The sequence below is a fragment of the Chelmon rostratus genome, chromosome 2, assembly GCF_017976325.1.
Source record: "Chelmon rostratus isolate fCheRos1 chromosome 2, fCheRos1.pri, whole genome shotgun sequence".
Classification (NCBI taxonomy): domain Eukaryota; kingdom Metazoa; phylum Chordata; class Actinopteri; order Chaetodontiformes; family Chaetodontidae; genus Chelmon; species Chelmon rostratus.
Genome location: NC_055659.1, coordinates 15,611,682 through 15,629,621, shown reverse-complemented (window position 1 = coordinate 15,629,621; position 17,940 = coordinate 15,611,682). Strand labels below are relative to the sequence as shown.

The 17,940-nt window shown below is 40.5% G+C and overlaps 2 protein-coding genes across 2 annotated transcripts in view; both read right to left on the bottom strand.

Annotated features, from left to right (window-relative positions):
• The window catches only part of bsnb (bassoon (presynaptic cytomatrix protein) b), a 63,055-nt gene extending 55,599 nt beyond the window's left edge, over positions 1-7,456 (bottom strand). The window contains exon 1 of the mRNA XM_041958361.1: positions 7,278-7,456. Coding sequence (XP_041814295.1) covers positions 7,278-7,456 — 179 coding nt within the window. The remainder of the gene's footprint in view (positions 1-7,277) is intronic.
• Positions 7,457-9,096: 1,640 nt separating this feature from the next.
• Positions 9,097-17,612, bottom strand: bap1 (BRCA1 associated protein-1 (ubiquitin carboxy-terminal hydrolase)). The gene is made up of 17 exons (XM_041954145.1): positions 17,445-17,612; positions 17,093-17,122; positions 16,906-16,960; positions 16,623-16,755; positions 15,372-15,491; positions 15,181-15,242; positions 14,885-15,027; positions 14,392-14,470; positions 14,173-14,296; positions 13,650-13,791; positions 13,366-13,544; positions 12,104-12,237; positions 11,510-11,973; positions 11,022-11,260; positions 10,728-10,820; positions 10,561-10,633; positions 9,097-10,086 (listed from the first exon to the last, which is right to left on the bottom strand). The coding sequence occupies exons 1-17, from the start codon at positions 17,479-17,481 to the stop codon at positions 9,953-9,955; spliced, it is 2,241 nt and encodes a 746-aa protein (XP_041810079.1). The 5' UTR covers positions 17,482-17,612; the 3' UTR covers positions 9,097-9,952.
• Positions 17,613-17,940: the final 328 nt, after the last annotated feature.

Genomic DNA, 17,940 nt, shown 5'->3' with positions numbered 1-17,940 from the left:
AAAACAAAACCACAGCAACCCCTTCTGGGGCAATAGATGGAAAGGAAAAATTAGTAAGGAAAAGATGAACTTAATGATTGAGGGAAATGATGAATAAAGGCACATGAACATCAGTGAATTTAAGAGCTTTGCAATACTTTGTAGACCTCGTAACATTTTAGCACTGCATTGTAAATATATGTATCGTATACATTTTATTCTAAGTATATATTTTAAATGAGCTGCATTTCATGTTTCCTTCAGTGGATTTTAATGCCAGTAATCTCTACTTAATTTCAACAAGGAGCCGTACTTCTTCTTGAGTGGTATATTTTGAAACTCTTCAGCTGTGAGATGCACTAGGTCCACATGCCATTAAAAGGTTTTATTGTTGTTCATAGTGTGATATCAGACTACTCAAAACCTTGGCCAACAGAGAGGCATACGTTGAATATTTTATATTGCCTCTATCAGTTTCTGTGAAGTGCTCCTTGTGGCTTGTTTTTACTCTTTGAAGCTGTTGTGTTCCGGCCTCCGTGATGTGTTCAGGGTGGAACAAAGGTAGTGTATCAGACAACAGCATTGTAAACTTTTGGTTTTCTTGCTCATTCGGGCCCTCTGGCATTCATGCCAATGGTTAAATAGGAATGGAGGATTTCCACTGTCATAACAACTTAGACCTTGTTTTGTCATGCACATCATCTTCAAAGACAGTCTCACCAGCAGCTCTGCGCCCACAGTGAGAGAATCGTGGAAATAAAGGGAGGAATAAAAGAATTAAAATAGAGCATGTTAGCAATTATGAGTCATAGCTGATGACTTGAGCTGCTGCACTACTCTAACCTTGTTCCACTCTCCACAGGAGTCCTGTGTTCACTGTGGTGAGCCCATCAGGAAAAACCTGCACTTTTCAAACCATTACTGGACTCTTCCTATTGAAATTCAGCACAGTTCTGACAGTGTGCCGACCACCACTCCCACTCTGTTTGAGGCTAAGCTGGAATCATGACGATATTTCTAAAGCTACTGACCAACGATACACAGAGTGGACAACTCAAGGCTGCCCTCACAAGACAGAGGGTAGTTTCACATAATAATCATCACATGAATCGCAAATACACCAAGAGGAGTCTCTTGTGATTTATGCAAAGCCGCAGGCATGGCTTAATGATACTCCAAAAAGAGCATTTAAACTGGAAGACACTATTTCAAAAGATTTCTTTAGATATTCTCATCCATCAGCAAATGGGAGTCCACTGAGAACAACTTGTGGTTTTGTGTCTAAAGCGCTGCAAATTGCATGCTTTATTACAAAGTGCTCTGAGAAGGCTTTGTAAGCTGCCAGTCTTCTGTAATGGGTGCTCCCTGTGAAACTTGAGGAAGCAGAAAGATAGTTAGATTCTCTACACAGCCCCAATAATACATGTGACAACATCCCAGTGTCACCTTAAGGAATAGTTCGGAATTTGGGGTGATACGTTTACTCCTGTCTTGCAGAGAGTCAGATGAGAAGATTAATACCACTCTCATGTCTTTACATAAATAAGAAGGTAAAGCCAGCAGCTGGTTAGCATAGCTTAGTCTCAAAGACTGGAAACACAGAGGAATAGTTAGCTTGACAGCTAGCTGGAAACACCTTGATGTTTCAGTTTTTGTACGGCTTAACAAACAAGATGTAGTGTGTCAATTAGTGAGCTTTAGAAGTGCTGGTAGGTGGATTTTGTTATGTTTGGATAGAGTCAGGCTAGCCGTTTCCCCCTGGTTCCAGTCTTTATGCTAAGCTAAGCTAACTGGCTACTGGTCCAGACATGAGAGTGGTATCGATTTCCTGCTCTAACTTTTGGCAAAAGAGTGACTAAGTGTATATCAAACTATTCCTCTAAAAGATAGTGTACATAGACTCTAGTTGTGCGCTAACAAGCCCACAGTGGACATTGTGTTTTGAAAAGACAAACACAGTCGGAGGGTTTATGTGTATTAACAGAATATTGAAATACAGAACATAGGACCCTGGGAATAAAGATACGCTACTGACTCTACAAGTCAGGACAAGTGAAAACAACATTTCTCATTGGCAGAGTATGGATGTTGTCTCCAACCAGAGTAAATGTGCTGGTTTGTAAGTTTTAAGATACTCCATCACACAGATATACTAACAATGTGATCATCTTGAAAATATATGGGGGGAAAAAAGTAATAACAGAAGTGAAGTATTTCCCCTTTTTCAAAATACCTATATTTTACAGCCCACAAATGTGTGCAAGCATCAGAGCGTCTCCGGCTCCTGACACAACAACTTTGATTAAAATGTAATGTTCAAATCCATTTTCAGTTTGAGTACAAAACAAGAAAGGATTCTTTCAACATCATATCAAAGGTAGGGTCAGTAACCTCTCAGCAGCCAAGTGTGCACATTTCTCTGGTATCCTCCAGCAGTGTTGCACCAATACCACGTTGTAACTGACAATACCAATTCTGAGAGCATAAATCAAAGTACTGACTGGTACAATGTGTCGACGCATTGCATTACTCTGAAGGGGTTTGCTGTACATTAAAATGCTTTTCAAGTAAACAAATTATGTAGGTCACTTAACAAATAAAATACGTAGAAATCTATTATCCTTTAAAAAACTGACATTGACATCTGATTTGTCAAATATGTCCCTTGGAACAGGGGAAATTATCTGATAGATAGGTAGTTAATTTTAGTCTGACAGAGTATATCTGTATCACTATCCCTATAATGGAGATTGTATATGTTTCTCATTGATTTATTCGTCTGTCCATTGGGAATGAAATTGGGTAGCTCAGGCTTCAGAGTGAAATCTATCTTGTGGTGTCCATTTAGTAATATTTAAAGGTCAAAGCAGAAAGGTATGGCATGCGTCAGACTTGAATGCATGTTAGAATGCGTCGTTTTTTATAATGGCTAAGTGCACATTAAAGGCAGCAAGTGAAGAATAAATCCACCATGAAATGTCTGCTCATCGACATTGGACTAGCACGCTGTTTTTACAAGGTTTCAGGAATATCAGTGACCGCTGACCTTTCAGAAGTAAAATGGAAATAAGGTAAAGATTTTTTTCACAGAGGGAAATGCATGTACTTTCAAGTAGTAGATCTAATTTGTCATGCTGTGGCTGCTGGATACCTTCATTGTTAAGCACGGGGTTTGCTGTGTTGAAGTGCTTTAATAAGATATCAGGATTAAAGTGGAACAAAGAGGACTTGACACACATTCAAGTGATTTTTGTCAAAAATGATGACACAGCATCCTTTTACAGAAGGGGTTTCTGGTCGATGTTTTTTTTTTATCAGAAATCAAAGCAGCAAGCAGCTAGTTTGCGTTGCATTCACATAAAATAAGGAATCAGACATAAAATATATGTAACTTTTTTTTCAATTAGCTAAAACTGTGACAGAGGCTACAACAAATAGTCTCAAGCCAAGGATGCTACAATATTGACTAAACCAATGATTGGTGGATAGCATTGGTATAGGCTACAGCACTTCTGATTTTCACTATTTGTAAACTTTTCATCATTAAGTATCAGCAAAGTTTGGCAAACCCTTAAAAAATAATTGATGAGCAGCTGAGACATGGATGAGGGACAGACGAGATACTCCCTATCACGATGGTCAAATGTGAATGGTAGAGCTGTGACTTTAAATATCCCAGCTGAAGTGCATCACATAGGAAAAGACTCGTCACATGACATAAACATAAAACTAAAACTACATCAAAATCACAACAAGAGGTCTTAAACAGTGATCCCAAAGATAGCTAACGTAGCGTGTGTTACAGCCACAACTATTTTAATACTACTTTTATATGGTTGCAGGGTGCACCATAGCCTCATGTGTGCCTCTCATTTATTTCAATACATTGAAGTCAAAGCTAAGCATTTTCCTAAAAAAAAATGTATGTGGCGATCTTTGAAAAACCAAGACGGTTGTTTGACAACACTTACTGTTGTTCTGAAGGTATTTTCAGAATCTTTGAAGAGTCTTAAACCCACCAGGATAAAAAAAATATTTCACCCACTGCGCGACAAAAAAGATTTTTAATTTGTTTTCCAAGTTGTGCCTCTTTTTCCAAATCAAAACAAAAATGGTAGCAAGGACATGTCATTTCTCGCTACCTACATTAGGAAACAGAGTATTTTTGAGAAACAGGTTATGAATCTTTTTTATGGTGCAACAGTCGACACATTTTTTCATCCAGATGGTTAAAAGAGTCTTTGAGGATTGATGGTAATACATTAAGAACAGCTGTGAGTGTTCTTAATCAACCTTGTGGGTTTTTCAAAGATTGCCGGGTATATACTTTTCAAATAATTGGTTGCTAAACTCTCTGACTCTAATGTAATGGCCATTTATGAGAGGTACAAAATGGCCTTCGGGGCACCAGTGTCACTTCTCCCAACAACACCAAGCACTCTTTCCAAAATGCAGAGTGGCACATGGACGATGAGCAGAGTTCAGCTTCAGCTTCAGTTTAGTCCCAGTATGTTTGAGATGGACCATCTAACGTCTGAGATAATGCAACACTCTGAGGAAGTACATTGTACTGGTTCAGGTGACTCAACCACCTCCGTACAAACATTCAGTGTTTCCGTTTATATGTGTGCTCTAAATAAACTTTCACAGGCTTTGCTGCCTGATATTTGTGTATTCAGACCACCGAACAATATTACACGGCCAATGTCACATAAGTAGCCATTTCTTTTCTGCATCCTACGGCTGCCATTGTATCATAAATAATAAGAGCTGCTTTTGCATTATTTGTTTGAGTTGAGATAACCATTTGCTATGTGTAGGCTGCACCATGAACAGTGCTTTCGTTGATGAAGGTAAATTAATTATGAGGGTACACTGTTTGTACACTGTGTCTTTAAACATGACTCTATCTGTCATTTTCATTGGTTTTGCGAACTGTAGCCGTGTTAAGGTTTGAAATGGAAGTTTGATAGATATTGATTAACATCACTCAATGATTTACATTGTTTGAAAAGAGCCAACATCGATGACATATGTTGAACAGACTGAATCAAGCAGCTCCCAGCACTTTATAACATATGCTATTACATGATGGGCGAGTACAGCCCTTCACCAATTCAGTCATTAAACAGAAAAGATTGACACGACATTAAAACAGCAGCACATTGAGCGCTCTGTTGTACAGGAAACATCTGAAGCTTGAGCTCAACGCAAGGTAGTATTTCTTATTATTCTGAATGCTTGTCAGTTATGGTCATCAGGTCAGGATGACTGTGCACTTAGTCAACGCTGCTATGATTGGAGAACAAAACAAGCATTGTGGTGCTTTGTGAAGCAGAAGGGTAGGGTGACTCCTATAGCTTCACGGATTCATATATAGGCTCAGATTTATCTCTTTGACTGCAATGAATAAAATAAGATATGGTCTGGGATAATGCAAAAATGCATATATGTATAGTATACAGAATATTATGTCCCCATTCATATATGTAGGCAAACTCATGAAATGCTGCCACTCATTTTAATTGAGATGAAAGTCTCCGATCGACCGTCTCAACTCAGCGACTGTCTCATTGTTTCTTACACTCTCACAAGTTCTTTGTGGAAGAGTATTTCAAGGCGAAGACTGAATGTATGGGCCAGGATCTAAAGAAAAAACCATTTTAATCAGCCACATGATATACTCTCTTTCTCTCCCCATTCCTCCGTCAGCACACTCAATCTCTCAGCACTCGCATTTGCCTTATGAGACACCTCAGGGTGGATACCAGAGAGAAATCCAGATATAAAAGAATCATGATCTTACATGGGCGCTATGAGCCTTTAAACCAGCCCTACAGTCAACATACAAGATGAGCAGAGAGTGCTTTTTTTTCCTAAACCGAAACATATAGACAGGACTAATTATCAGTAAAGGTATACGATCTTCTAGTCACAGTGGCAGAACACGTCCACAGCTCACCGTACCTTACAATCGCTGCGTAAGTGGCAAAAATCAAACATTATGTCAATGGCAAAAGCCTTAGTCTTGAATGAAGGTTTGTGGCATGAAGAAATCCACAAATCTTTTTTAGATGGCGGGCTAAAATGCAAGAACGGAGGGACTGTAAGATGGTGAGGAAAATCCAAGATGCAGCTGTGCCTGCATTTGTGCGTATTCAGGTCTACAACTGTTGAACTGTGTAATTAAGGCAATATCAGGTCTTGTTGGAAGGGTAATCCTTCCCACACGCCCACACGGTAAATACAGACCTACAGGCTACTACACGTGATTAAACACAAACGATTCCGGAAAAGGCTCATACCTCATCAGCCTATATTGTCCTGTTGTAGGACAACAATAGGGTTTTCGTATGTGGCAGCCAAAATAGTGGAAATATTGTGATGTAAGGCAGCCACAGCACTGTGTCTGGGCTCAGTGTCTGGATTTCTTATGGAGGGATGCAAAACCACTCTTCCAGAAGAAATTACCCCCTTTTCTGTGCAGTTGACGGCTGGGGGGGGGACAATTTCCACCAGCTGCATATTGATTTGGATTGAGATCTGATAAGTGAGACAGCTATGGCATATAGCGTTACGGTCCTGCGCTCACAATGACGCTGGCGATATCTCACGGCAGCACTGTCATCAGGATACAGGCGCCTCCTCATCAGGAGGAAGGTGATTTCTCACAATGACTTGGTATTTACTGGCATTCATGTCGAAGCATGTTCAGGAAATCAGCCTGTAATGGAAGCGACTGAGCCCTCCTTCAACGTGAGATCCAGAGCACTTTGCATCATTTACATCTCTAATTTATTTATCACCTGAAGCTATGGGGACATTAATATCTGTGACACGCAGTCCAAAGTATTCATATTTACTTGGCACTGGCTCACAATGAGCAGAAAAATGTCGCTCATTCATTCATGATACTTAGCCACTGATGCCTCGGGACAGACACCGTGAAAACGGGCGTAGAAATGCCTATTGAGGCGTCTGAACGCTATGTTTACGTATTATTGATTCTACATCGAAAGCGTTGCACATTAAATTTGACTTCGACCCAAATTGACGTTGAGTAACAGGGCGGTGCTGCCAAAAAGCAGAAATGGGTCTCAAAAGGGGTGGTGAATTGTGTTGACAAGGATATTGAAATAAATAATTAAGCACCCATTCAAGTCTATCTCCACGCAGTCGGTTGATCCTATATCTACGCTCCACACCGTACAGATGTACCGTACACGCCACGCCGCCGTGTAGCCTCCCTGATTTCCCCCCACAGTTTGGCGGAGAAGCGCCCTAGCTATCGCGGCTACCTGTTAATCCCCGGCCCGGGTCCAGCCACACTTCCTCCGGCTGGCGCTCCATTGCTGGGCTTGATGAGCTGTCCAGAGTCCGGTGGTGCTGAAATGGAAGCCGGAGCCCCTGCTGCAGGGACGGCGGGGCCGGACTGTCCCGCCTGTCCCTCCCCTTCCATACTGGCCTCGTTCCCCATCGCCTCAGGATAGGTCTCGACGGAGAGAAACGATGTTGTAGATGGTTCTACAGCTGTGGCGAAAACTCAGATGAAACTCAGCGCTGCTCCCCTTCCGCCATCATCACCTACAATTCAGCATCCCGCACGGAGCACGCGCGCTGACGGAGAGGGTGCGGGAGCGCGCTGACGCAATGGGTGGGAACTTGAGTGGCTCGTACGTGCGCGTTCACGGTGCTCTGTTATCTCGAGTCACTACGCAAATGGCTCTGGAGCCCTCTGTGGCACATGACTGGAGACCACTGGGACCCCCCTGATTCAATTCAAGCTTTTTGTTAACCTAAATGATGGGTCGCAGTAAGAGAAATAACCCTTCATTGGCTGCATATGTGAAATTTGACAGCTTTCCATCATACTTATCTGTATTTTACAATTACACAGTATAAAAACATTTGGGCCTACTAAGCATTTCATCATTAATCAGCATTTAGATCATTTGTTTAGTTTTTAATCGTTTATTAATAATGTAAGCAGAAATGACAAAGATTACTACTACTACTAAGTGATTAATCAACTATAATCAAGAAAAGCAAAGACTGATGAATTCATAATGAAAATGACTCTTAGTTGTAGGCCTAAGATATGTGTTTTTCACAAAAGTTGGATGGACTATGCATATGCATTCATCTAAATATGTACAAATTATAAGAATAAAACATTTCAGACAAGCAGCGATGTCAGCATTGGAAACTGAATGATGCAAAGCCTATGTTATGTTTTGCAAATATGCTATGGGGCTTTATGACGGCACCAGCTGCACATATTGGTCTGTCTCTCTATACCAAATTACAGGCAAAGAGTGGTGACATAACACTACAGCATGGTTTTATTCAAATCAAACATCTGCTCCACTGAAGAAGGGTGGCGGAGGAGGATTTTTTTTTTTTCAAGTTCCCACTCCCACAAAGGCTACTGTGTGTACTTCTCTACTCTGCCAAAGAGCCAGTGTCATTATTACAGGATCATACCAGGGCTCAAACATGTCAAAGATAAAGACACTGTCAGATGCAAGTGAAATGAAAAACAAACTATGCAAATACCCAGCATGACAGGATAAAAACATCATCATCATTGATGGTGTTCCCTATCACAAGCTCAGTATATTTTGTGGTATATTGTTATTTGTTACAAAGGACTAATCAATATTTATCAAAATAATTTTGATGGTTTCATTGAGGAGGACAATAAAATGTAGCTGTGGAGTATTTTACAAAAACACACAGAATACTACGTGTTCATCTGAATACACACAAACATCACAGCCCAGCCACGGAGGGAGGCCACAACACAGTCCTCCTGCAGAAAGTCCATTTTATTGTGAATGGTTCTCCTTACAGCGTAGTAAAGGAGATAAGTCTGAGACAGTCCCACTCGTGTTTGAATGATTGCTCTCCCTAGTGTACACCAACCGTCACTACATTGACACTTGATATGCCTAAGAAAATACACCCTATCAAATAAACCTACTGATCTGTGACTGGATAGGTGGAATCCTACACAATTCCATTCACTGTCATTTAAAACACTGCAATCCTGGATCAAACACTGCAGTGTAATCACTTAAAAAAAAGAGAGAAATCTGGAGCACAGCAAGATATTTTCATTAACTTTATTGTAGTATGAATTGGCAAGCACAAAGAATAACTGAACTCAGTGAACAGGTGAGCCAATTAACGGATACATATGTACAAAACACACAAGTGCACACATCCAACTTAATATTCACTCACTTTGAGATCGATTTCAGGTACAAAAATAAACACAAGAGCTTGTTTTGCATTTGCAGGACCTCAAGAGACATTCGTACATACAGCAAGAGAGCCTCGGCTGAAAAGACATTCCAACCAAAAGAAAAAAACCTGGATGCATAATGACTTCTTCCTCAGATTAAAAATTGTCCAAGAAGAATGTGATTAAAAGATGCATTTTATGTTATACAGAGAGTTACCAACAGTGAATTGATTATTACTGAATGGATGACTAAAATACATGGCCTTCTATTGTCAAAACTTTCAATACTTCATTGGCACCATAAAAACACGCGTAAGTGATACAGTTGAGGAAATGTTGACTTGTTACCAAATTGTATATTTACAGACATACTAAACCACACTGACCACAAGACTCTTTCAATAAGAATGAATACTTTGCAAGATGACAAAAGCATTCAGCTGCATCACTGGGGACATGCCTTTTTTTCATATGTACAATCTGTCGATAGTAGTGACACAAGAAAGAAGGAAATTTACATTGAGATTAAAATGATAGTACATATATACATACATGATAAAAGGACCAACCCAGAACAAAGTCGATTTCATGAAGAAGAGGAGGCTCCGACTAAACACTAAACTGCCTTTAGGAGACCGTTCCAGGAGTGCATCAATTTCTTTTTCTCTGTGGTGATTGCTCGGTGCTCACGAGTAAGTTACTTACAAAAGTCGGGATTGTTTGTAATTATTGCCGCTTGGCTTTGTAAGGTCGGGAGCGTTTCCTGCGGTCAGGCTTCCTCTGTTTGTGCAAGCGGCCGATACTCACTCCCTGCCGACGACGCACGGAAATGTTTTGTTCCACAAGGCTGGCCAGCATGCCTGCAGAAGACACCCCGTCAGAATGAATGAAGGAGCAAAGAGATTATATAAGCACCAACAAAACAACTGATTTGCATGTTTGTTGAGCAGAACTTTCCCAGTCTTTTGTTGCTCCTGTCCTAACTTGTTTCAAATTTGTTGCTGCATCGATTTCAGAATAAGCAGATATTTACAAAAATCAATGAAGCTGATGAGATAAAACAAATATATTGTCTCTGTACTGTTTTAAATTGAGTATATGTCAAAAAGGATTGGCAAATTATGGCATTCTGTTGTAAGACTTAATGCCAGGACTCCTAACTGACTCTGAAGTTTAGCTAGGGCATTTGGTACAAAAATATCCATAAACATGGTGTGATGTGAGTGGAGAGATGTGAAACATCACAGAGAAACCAGGAATTTACATTCAACTTCAGAAAAAGGTTCAAATGATGGCTTTGAAGTAAAGAGGGCAAAAAAAAAGTGCAGATTTACCTTCTTGGGCCAGCATTGATATAAAGGTGCAGATGAACTCGTCGTAATTATGGGTCCTCCTCTGATCATCAATCTGATCAAATGAAAACGCATTTTGTTTTAATTAAAAAGCCATAAAAAAACTCTCATCTGAGATATTGGATGGGTTCCAGATAAACAAAACCTACTTTGTATTTCTTTCTCTTCTCTACTTCCTCCTTTAGATACACCTCATAATTGGCAATGTCAGCCTCTACACACTTAAGAAGTGCAAGCAGCTCCTGGAAGAAACAGAATAAGATTAACCACTCTGTGTGTTTAATATATATTTCTAGTATACACATTTAGAAACAGCTCCCTAATTGGCAGCACCAGCAAAAAACGTGAGAGTACTGTGTTAGAAAAAAAACGTTGGCAGGCTGCTGAGCATAGCGAGGTTCATACAACAGTACATTGCAGCACCAGGAAATTCTCAGACTTACTTTGGGAGAGTACTTATCCCCAGGGGGCTTGCTGTCCGCAGTAGTTTCCATAGTGTTGGGCTTTTCTTTGCTAGTTGTCACCTCTGCTCCATCTTTGCTCTCCTCTTCTTTCACCTCCACAGATGGACCCTCACCCCCCTCGTTCCCTCCTTCCTTCTCTCCTGCTACAAGGCTTGCTTGCTCTTTGTCTTTTGGCTTCTCAGGGGTACAAGGCTGCTTTGTGCCATCCGCAGCCAAATCTACCGTACAGGCAAAGATGAGTTAACAATCCATCAAAAGTAGCCCCCGCAGACGATCCCTTATTACAAGCAGTGTATTTTATTCTCATTAAGGTCACCCCGAACTGTTTACTTCTACTGTCTAAAGTGATTAATACGCTCTGACTGTAGTGTAAATATCAAGCGACTGACAGAAATGCTTGCTTCAGCAGAGGCTTTAAACCATCCTTGTAAGTAACATGGACGACAGCAACGATCTCTTGTACTCACCAGATGGAGGGAGAGCAAAAATGACTCCATCCTCCTGCAGGTGTAGCAAGGCTACGCTGACAGACGGACCCAGTTCTCTTACAGCACGGTTATGTCTGGAGTCCAGCCTCAGCATCTCATCTTCTCCAAAAAGCACACGGGACAGATGGGATGCAACTGGGCTGGACGGGCGCGTGGCAGCCTGGGAGCGTGCGGGTGAGCGCAGCGGGGAGTTGAAGGCGCTACCGATCTCAGAGGCTGTGTCGGTGCTTTCGTTGCTGGGTGTGGGGGAAGGCTGTGAAGCAGATGTGATGCAAATGCCACCAGTGCGCCCTTCTGTGCGTACAGAAAGGGGTGTATTCAGGGCATCTTTCCTTTGGGCCTCTTTCTTCAGTTTCTCAGCCAGTACAGTGAGGGCAATCTGGCTCTCCATTCCAGTCCCTACCCGTCCAGTTCGTGATCGCAGACTCGTTTTCCCTCTAAACCTAGAAGACAGCAAATTTATAACATAACTAATTAAAAACACTACTTCGTTAGCTTTAGCCCCCTTCAGTCAGGTCATAGTCAGAAACATAAAAAGAAATTCTACCTATATATACACATTACAAAGCTAACCTGTTCGGGGTGCCTGCAGAACCAGTTACTTCCTCCTCATCATCCTCATAGTCATCTTCATCGTCGGAGTATGGAGGTTGGGGGGGCCCTGGCATTCGAGAGCGGCCAACTCCAGCAGCAAGATCCTCTTCTTCCTGTTAATGAGAGAATATTTAATAAACCTTGATATATATTTTTTGTCTGCAGCCACCAAAATGGTTTTACGGGCCAACAAAGATACATTTGCCCGTCTTTACAACAGGAACTGAGAAAAAATGAAAACTAATTAAACAGTACAGTGGTTTGGATTTTCTGAATAGCACCACCCGGCTAAAGAGGCATTCTATACCTGTAGGAAGAGAGAGTGAAGGAGACTCAAAAATCAGACAAGAAGAATGAGCTTCAATGATGAAAGAGAGAGAAATAACACCAGTGAACAGTCTCAAAGTCAGATGTGAGATAGACGGAGGGCAACGTCTGATCTGTCCCTGCTGCAAGAAGAGAAGAACACTAACGTTCCCATAGAAGTCTAAATGTAACACCTGACTCTGTTCTACGTGGAGAAAATTGGTGAGGGTGGATATGGGATGTCATAAAGGGCTGTATAAATAAAACTGACTTGTACAGATAAGACAGACAAAATGTATTTCCATGGAAACAAAAGTAATGAATGAATTGAAAGTAATTCAAAATGAAAACTGTAATACTATTTTTATATAAATAAAAACACCCTTTCATTTTAGCGTTTGCCTTGTATCTATACAATATCGACTTACAAAGTCTGGTATTTAGAAAGCATTCAGGGGTGTGTTCACGGATTTGTATTTTGAAAAACGTATTTAGTAAAAGCTAAAGAGGGCAGCGGCAAATAAATTAATAAACACCACTAAAGCTGAAATATTTAGTCGACTAATTGTTTACAAAATTTTTAAAGCAAAAAAGCTTTCTTCCCAAAGGTGAAGATTCTCAGCCTGTCCGTCTAGTATACGGTAATAAACTGTCTGGTTTTAGGACAGCTGGTCAGACAAAATATGCAATCTGAGGACGTCATCTTCGGTTCTGGGATTTGTGATGGGCGCTTTTCCCTATTTTCTAATAATGTAAATAATCAGTACTTGCAGCCCTGAACATAACCCTAATCATACAACACAAGCAATGCCTCTAATACAAAGATCCTTAGACACCAAAATTGGTGTAGAAACTGCTGAACACACACACAGACACTGGATACAACCAAAAGACCTTTGTGTGCCAGGAACTAGGCACTTTGCTTCTCGTCTTACCTGCATTGGAGACTTGGCATAGTTGTGGTTGTCCAGGAAAGCAGGCAGGCGTTGAACGATGGGGTTGGGACTGGTGACTTGCTGGGGACCTCCTCCTGTGGGCACTGGTGGTTTGCCCATGACCTTAGTGTTTGCTGAGGGACTCGTAGTATCCTTAGACTGAACTCCTGACTCTTCGACTGAATTTAAAATGAGAGTTTCACTTGAATGTTCATGATAAGCCCTTACGCAATTTACAAGATATCTCTTAAAAAATACTGGGCAAATAAAGCCAACTGAAGTACCTGAAGAAGCCTGATCAGTCCCCTGGGATGTAACTGGCTCAGCCTCGGCCTCTTTCTTGATCGCAGCGGTGCTTTCGTCAGTAGAGGTCGAGTCCTTCTCCTTCTTGTCATGGACAAGCTCCGGCTGAGTGAGCCGGATCATCTGAAGACAACATGTAAAAGATATTACACAAAGATATCCAGTTCCGTAGACATGACTAAGGAGATCCTTCTACAAAAAGTTCAGCACAGTAACACATGTGTCAACAATGACACTCAGCAGAAAAGGATGTAACAATTAATTGCTTCTTATTCTATTTTCTTCATTTGACATTAAAAAATAATACATTTTACTGTCATCGTCACGCCTATCTCTCTTGCTCAGATAAGTTTGTCATCTAACCACACTCTGCCTCCATGTCTCCAATGCCCATTTTGAAGCTTTGCACAGCAACTGCCACAGAAAACCCTGACGACTACCCTGTCACTACAGGAGCTGTGGGATTGTAGTCAGCCTGTGATGAAACTTCAGGCAGCTCCTGACCTTCTGCAGACCCTCCAGAACAGTCTGTCGATTCCTCTTTAGAATTTCCAGCTTGGACTCGTACTTCATCCTGCGGTCAGGCACCACTGCCATCAGGTTGAAGCGAATGTCATGGTACGGCTCACTGAAAAAGAGCAGAGCAGCATGACAATGAAGCCTTGAGGGTGTGTGTATAGAAGGCGAACCACCACTGCTCAAGCTGATTGGCTCAGGACTGACCCGGCAGTGGCCAATCCAATCCGCTCCATGATAACCCGCCGAGCTTTATCGGTCCACTCCTCCTCCTCTCCCCAGGGCCCTTAAATAGAATAAAATTTTGTACTTTATTTAAGCAACAGTTTCCTCTGTAAAAGTGATTAACGACTGCAGCAATTAATGAGGCAACACTAAATGTATTAATTCAATTCAAAGCAAATCTGTCATAGCAAAACTTTAGTTTAAATAAATGCTTTGAGGTCAATTAAAAAGCTTGGTCCCCTTTAGCCAGTGAGGAATGAAGCCATACTTGATTTCAGGCTACACACTGGATTAAAAGTGTCTTAAAATAGTCATTAAAAAAGGAAGGAAAAAAAAGAATAATTGCTAAACTATTTTCAAATTATTTTCAACATATGCCCTTTAGGACAACATAGTTTTCAGTGGTCCCATGACAGCCAAAATGCTACAAATCAGTGCAACGAGACTGTAACTCTACGTCAGTACTAGGTCATACCATGGTCAATGGGGTAAGCCTTGAGTCCATCAAGCTCAAAGAGGCGGTCTTTGATGGGCACATAACTAACAAAGTGGAAAGCTTCCATGGTCCGCACTGCACTGATCCCGTTCTGTTTCTCCGGCAGGTGCCTGGGCTCCGGTCTCCATAGAAACACAGAAAGAGAGCTTAAGAAACTGATAAATGCACAAAACCTGACATCTCCCACAGCACGGAAGACAAATCGCAGAGGAGGTTTTTTCCACAGAATCAGACACACCTGAAGATTTAAAAAGGAACCACTGACTGTAACCTACCTGGCATGGCTGTTATGTGCTCTGGCAAGCTCTGGGGCATTTCCTATTGCATAACCTTTACTCTGAAAAATGCATAAAAATCAGAAGTTAAACATGACAGCCAGTAAGGAAGCAAGAGATTGCACAGGTGACTTATTGAGAGTGAGAAGGTGACTGTAGACATGCATGAGTGAGTGTGAGAAACATCTTACCTCTGGACTAAAACCTTTTGTGAAAGCCTTCATGCGACTAAGGGTGGTGCCAAGCTCGACGCCGCTGCAGTTCAGAAGTACACTCAACAAAGCATGGGTGGCACATGAATTTGGTATCAGCTAAATTAAAAAAAAAAAAAAGCATAAAACACAAGTCCAGGTTAGAATGGAACTATATTTCTATATATGAAAAAATAAGTAAGGATTTTGAAGGGATGTGAGCAGAAAAATGTCTCCTTTGATGAGGAAAAGCGACAAATGCCTCTCTCGCTCTGGTACTTGTGTTTTGGATCCAGCTCTGCGTTTTTCAAGTTTCACATTTCGATGTGTGGGTTTTCAGATATTTTCATTCAACCTTTATTTTGTCAGGACAGTCTTTTGAAATTTGAACATTTTTTTGCTTTAAAGTTGTGCTGAAATCAGCATTTGATATATAGCAGTTCATCAACAGGAGACAGATCCAAATTTTAGGAATTGTTTTAGTTAACTGTATTTTGGGTATTATTGTATGCATGTCATTATACAATATATTTATGTGATGTGAAAAGACAAATAAAAAAAGCTGTTATACACAATTTGCTGGTCTTTCTAAATTTCATACAATTTATGAAATTAATACTTGTGGTTAATAGTCAAAATAAGATAGCAATTTTGGAGCCTAATGAGTTATAAATGTCATTTGTCATTAATTTCAATTTTTAATTTTCACTTGAATGAATAAAAACAATGACTTGAAAACTAAAACAATTGTTAGCTGATGTGCTGTTAAATTGCTATTTAGTGCAGATTTAGTTCTATTTTACATTTAATGCTTTACCTCATCAGCTTCATTGATTTTTGTAAATATCTGCTTATTCTGAATTTGATGCAGCAACATGTTTCAAACAAGTTGGGACAGGAGCAACAAAAGACTGAGAAAGTTGTGGAACGCTCCAAAAACACCGGTTTGAAACATTCCACAGGTAAACATGTTCATCGGTAACAGATGATAGTATCATGATTAGGTATGAAAGGGGCATCCTGGAAAGGCTCAGTCATTCACAAGCAAGGATGGAGCGAGGTTCACCACTTTGTGAACACATGACTGCATAAAGGATATTATTGCACATATTATTAGGGATAGGAACACTTCACAAAAACGATGTCAGTAAACACAGCTTGTCTACAAGTGATCGAATTCTGTTTATCTTTATTTTACACAGCGCTGCAACCTTTTGGGAATAAGGGTTGGGTGATCCCATTAACACTTACCTGATGAGCAAAGAACATATCATTTACAATTTCCTCATCAATGACAGAGGTCTCATCCACCAAAGTGTTAACTTTCCTCCTCGATCGACGTTCCTCAATCCACTTGAATAGGAAGATGAAGCCATAGACAGGACTGAAAAATAAAATGATAGCACACTTTTCACAAATTGTTGGTACAGTCCAACAAGCAGCAAGAAAAAAAAGTTAATACTCAGGGATGAGCTTGGACTCCCTGACATACCTGCCAGGTACCTGATTGCTACACAGAACTACAGTTACATACCTCTGACACTTGCTTTGAAGATCATAGATTTCCTCTACTTGGACACCTTTGACACCTACAGCATACACAAGCACAGAGCAAGAAACATTTGATTGGCTTTATTGGCCCCAGGACTCTAGCTAGGAGTTTGTGTGTAGGCTATTCAAATTGCAGCACTGAGAGAGGTTTAGCTACAAGAGCTACTCACCAAAATCTTCCACCAGCAAGGTGAACAGTCCTGAAATTAGAAAACATTTTATTTAAGGTTCAATACCTAACTAATGACGAACTAGAATACACCGGAAAACAAATGAAAGACAAGTGAAACGTTATTATTTTTGCTGCTAACGTTACACCTTCCCCTCTTTGGCCCTTGGTTACTCGCTCCATCAGCTTCACAACACAAAATACGTTAACATTTAACGATGTTTAATCTTGTGTTGCATTAAAGTTGTTTTCTAAGTCTGATAAGTCAAGCTATTTAGGGAAGCTAAACTGTCCATCTGGCTATATGTGGAGGCTAGCGTTAGTTAGCCGTGGTGTATATCGATATTTCTCACCTGGATCACTCTCGAGCTCCAGCCACCCTTTGTTCATTTTTGCATTTGTGCACAGCAGACTAATATTTAAGATGTTTTCCAGTCCATGTCCAAAAGAGGGGTAAGAGCATTTAATGATACCACTGTAACGTTGTCCATTCACGACAAAACTGTGGAGAGCTCAAGATAAACACAATAGACAGAAATTAGCCGCCTACAAACTACGTCATCAACAATCGACTGGTGGTCGCAAAAATAATCCTACCTTCAACTTCCTGTTGTCGGAACTAAGAAATCAAGGAATGAATGAATACAGAAATCAGTCAATGCATATTTTTTATTAATTAAGTCTACCTTTTTATTAAATTGTGATAGCATCTTTGTAAAATAATATTCTTACAATTCTAAATAATAGTGAGGGTGATATCAATTTATAAGTAGTATATCATAGGTAAGGTAAACGATTAGGTAAATGTAATCATTTTCGTACTTTGCTGGTTCTTACATTGGTATATAA

Bases quoted from the DNA above. Each gene is read 5' to 3' on its own strand.
- bap1 (XM_041954145.1), bottom strand. From the start codon at position 17,481: ATGAACAAAGGGTGGCTGGAGCTCGAGAGTGATCCAG. The intron at 13,792-14,172 runs GTCAGGAGCTGC...TGTTGTCTTCAG, and splicing joins TTCTGGAGGGTCTGCAGAAG to ATGATCCGGCTCACTCAGCC. The intron at 11,261-11,509 runs GTGAGTACAAGA...CCTGTACGGTAG, and splicing joins TTTTGCTCTCCCTCCATCTG to ATTTGGCTGCGGATGGCACA.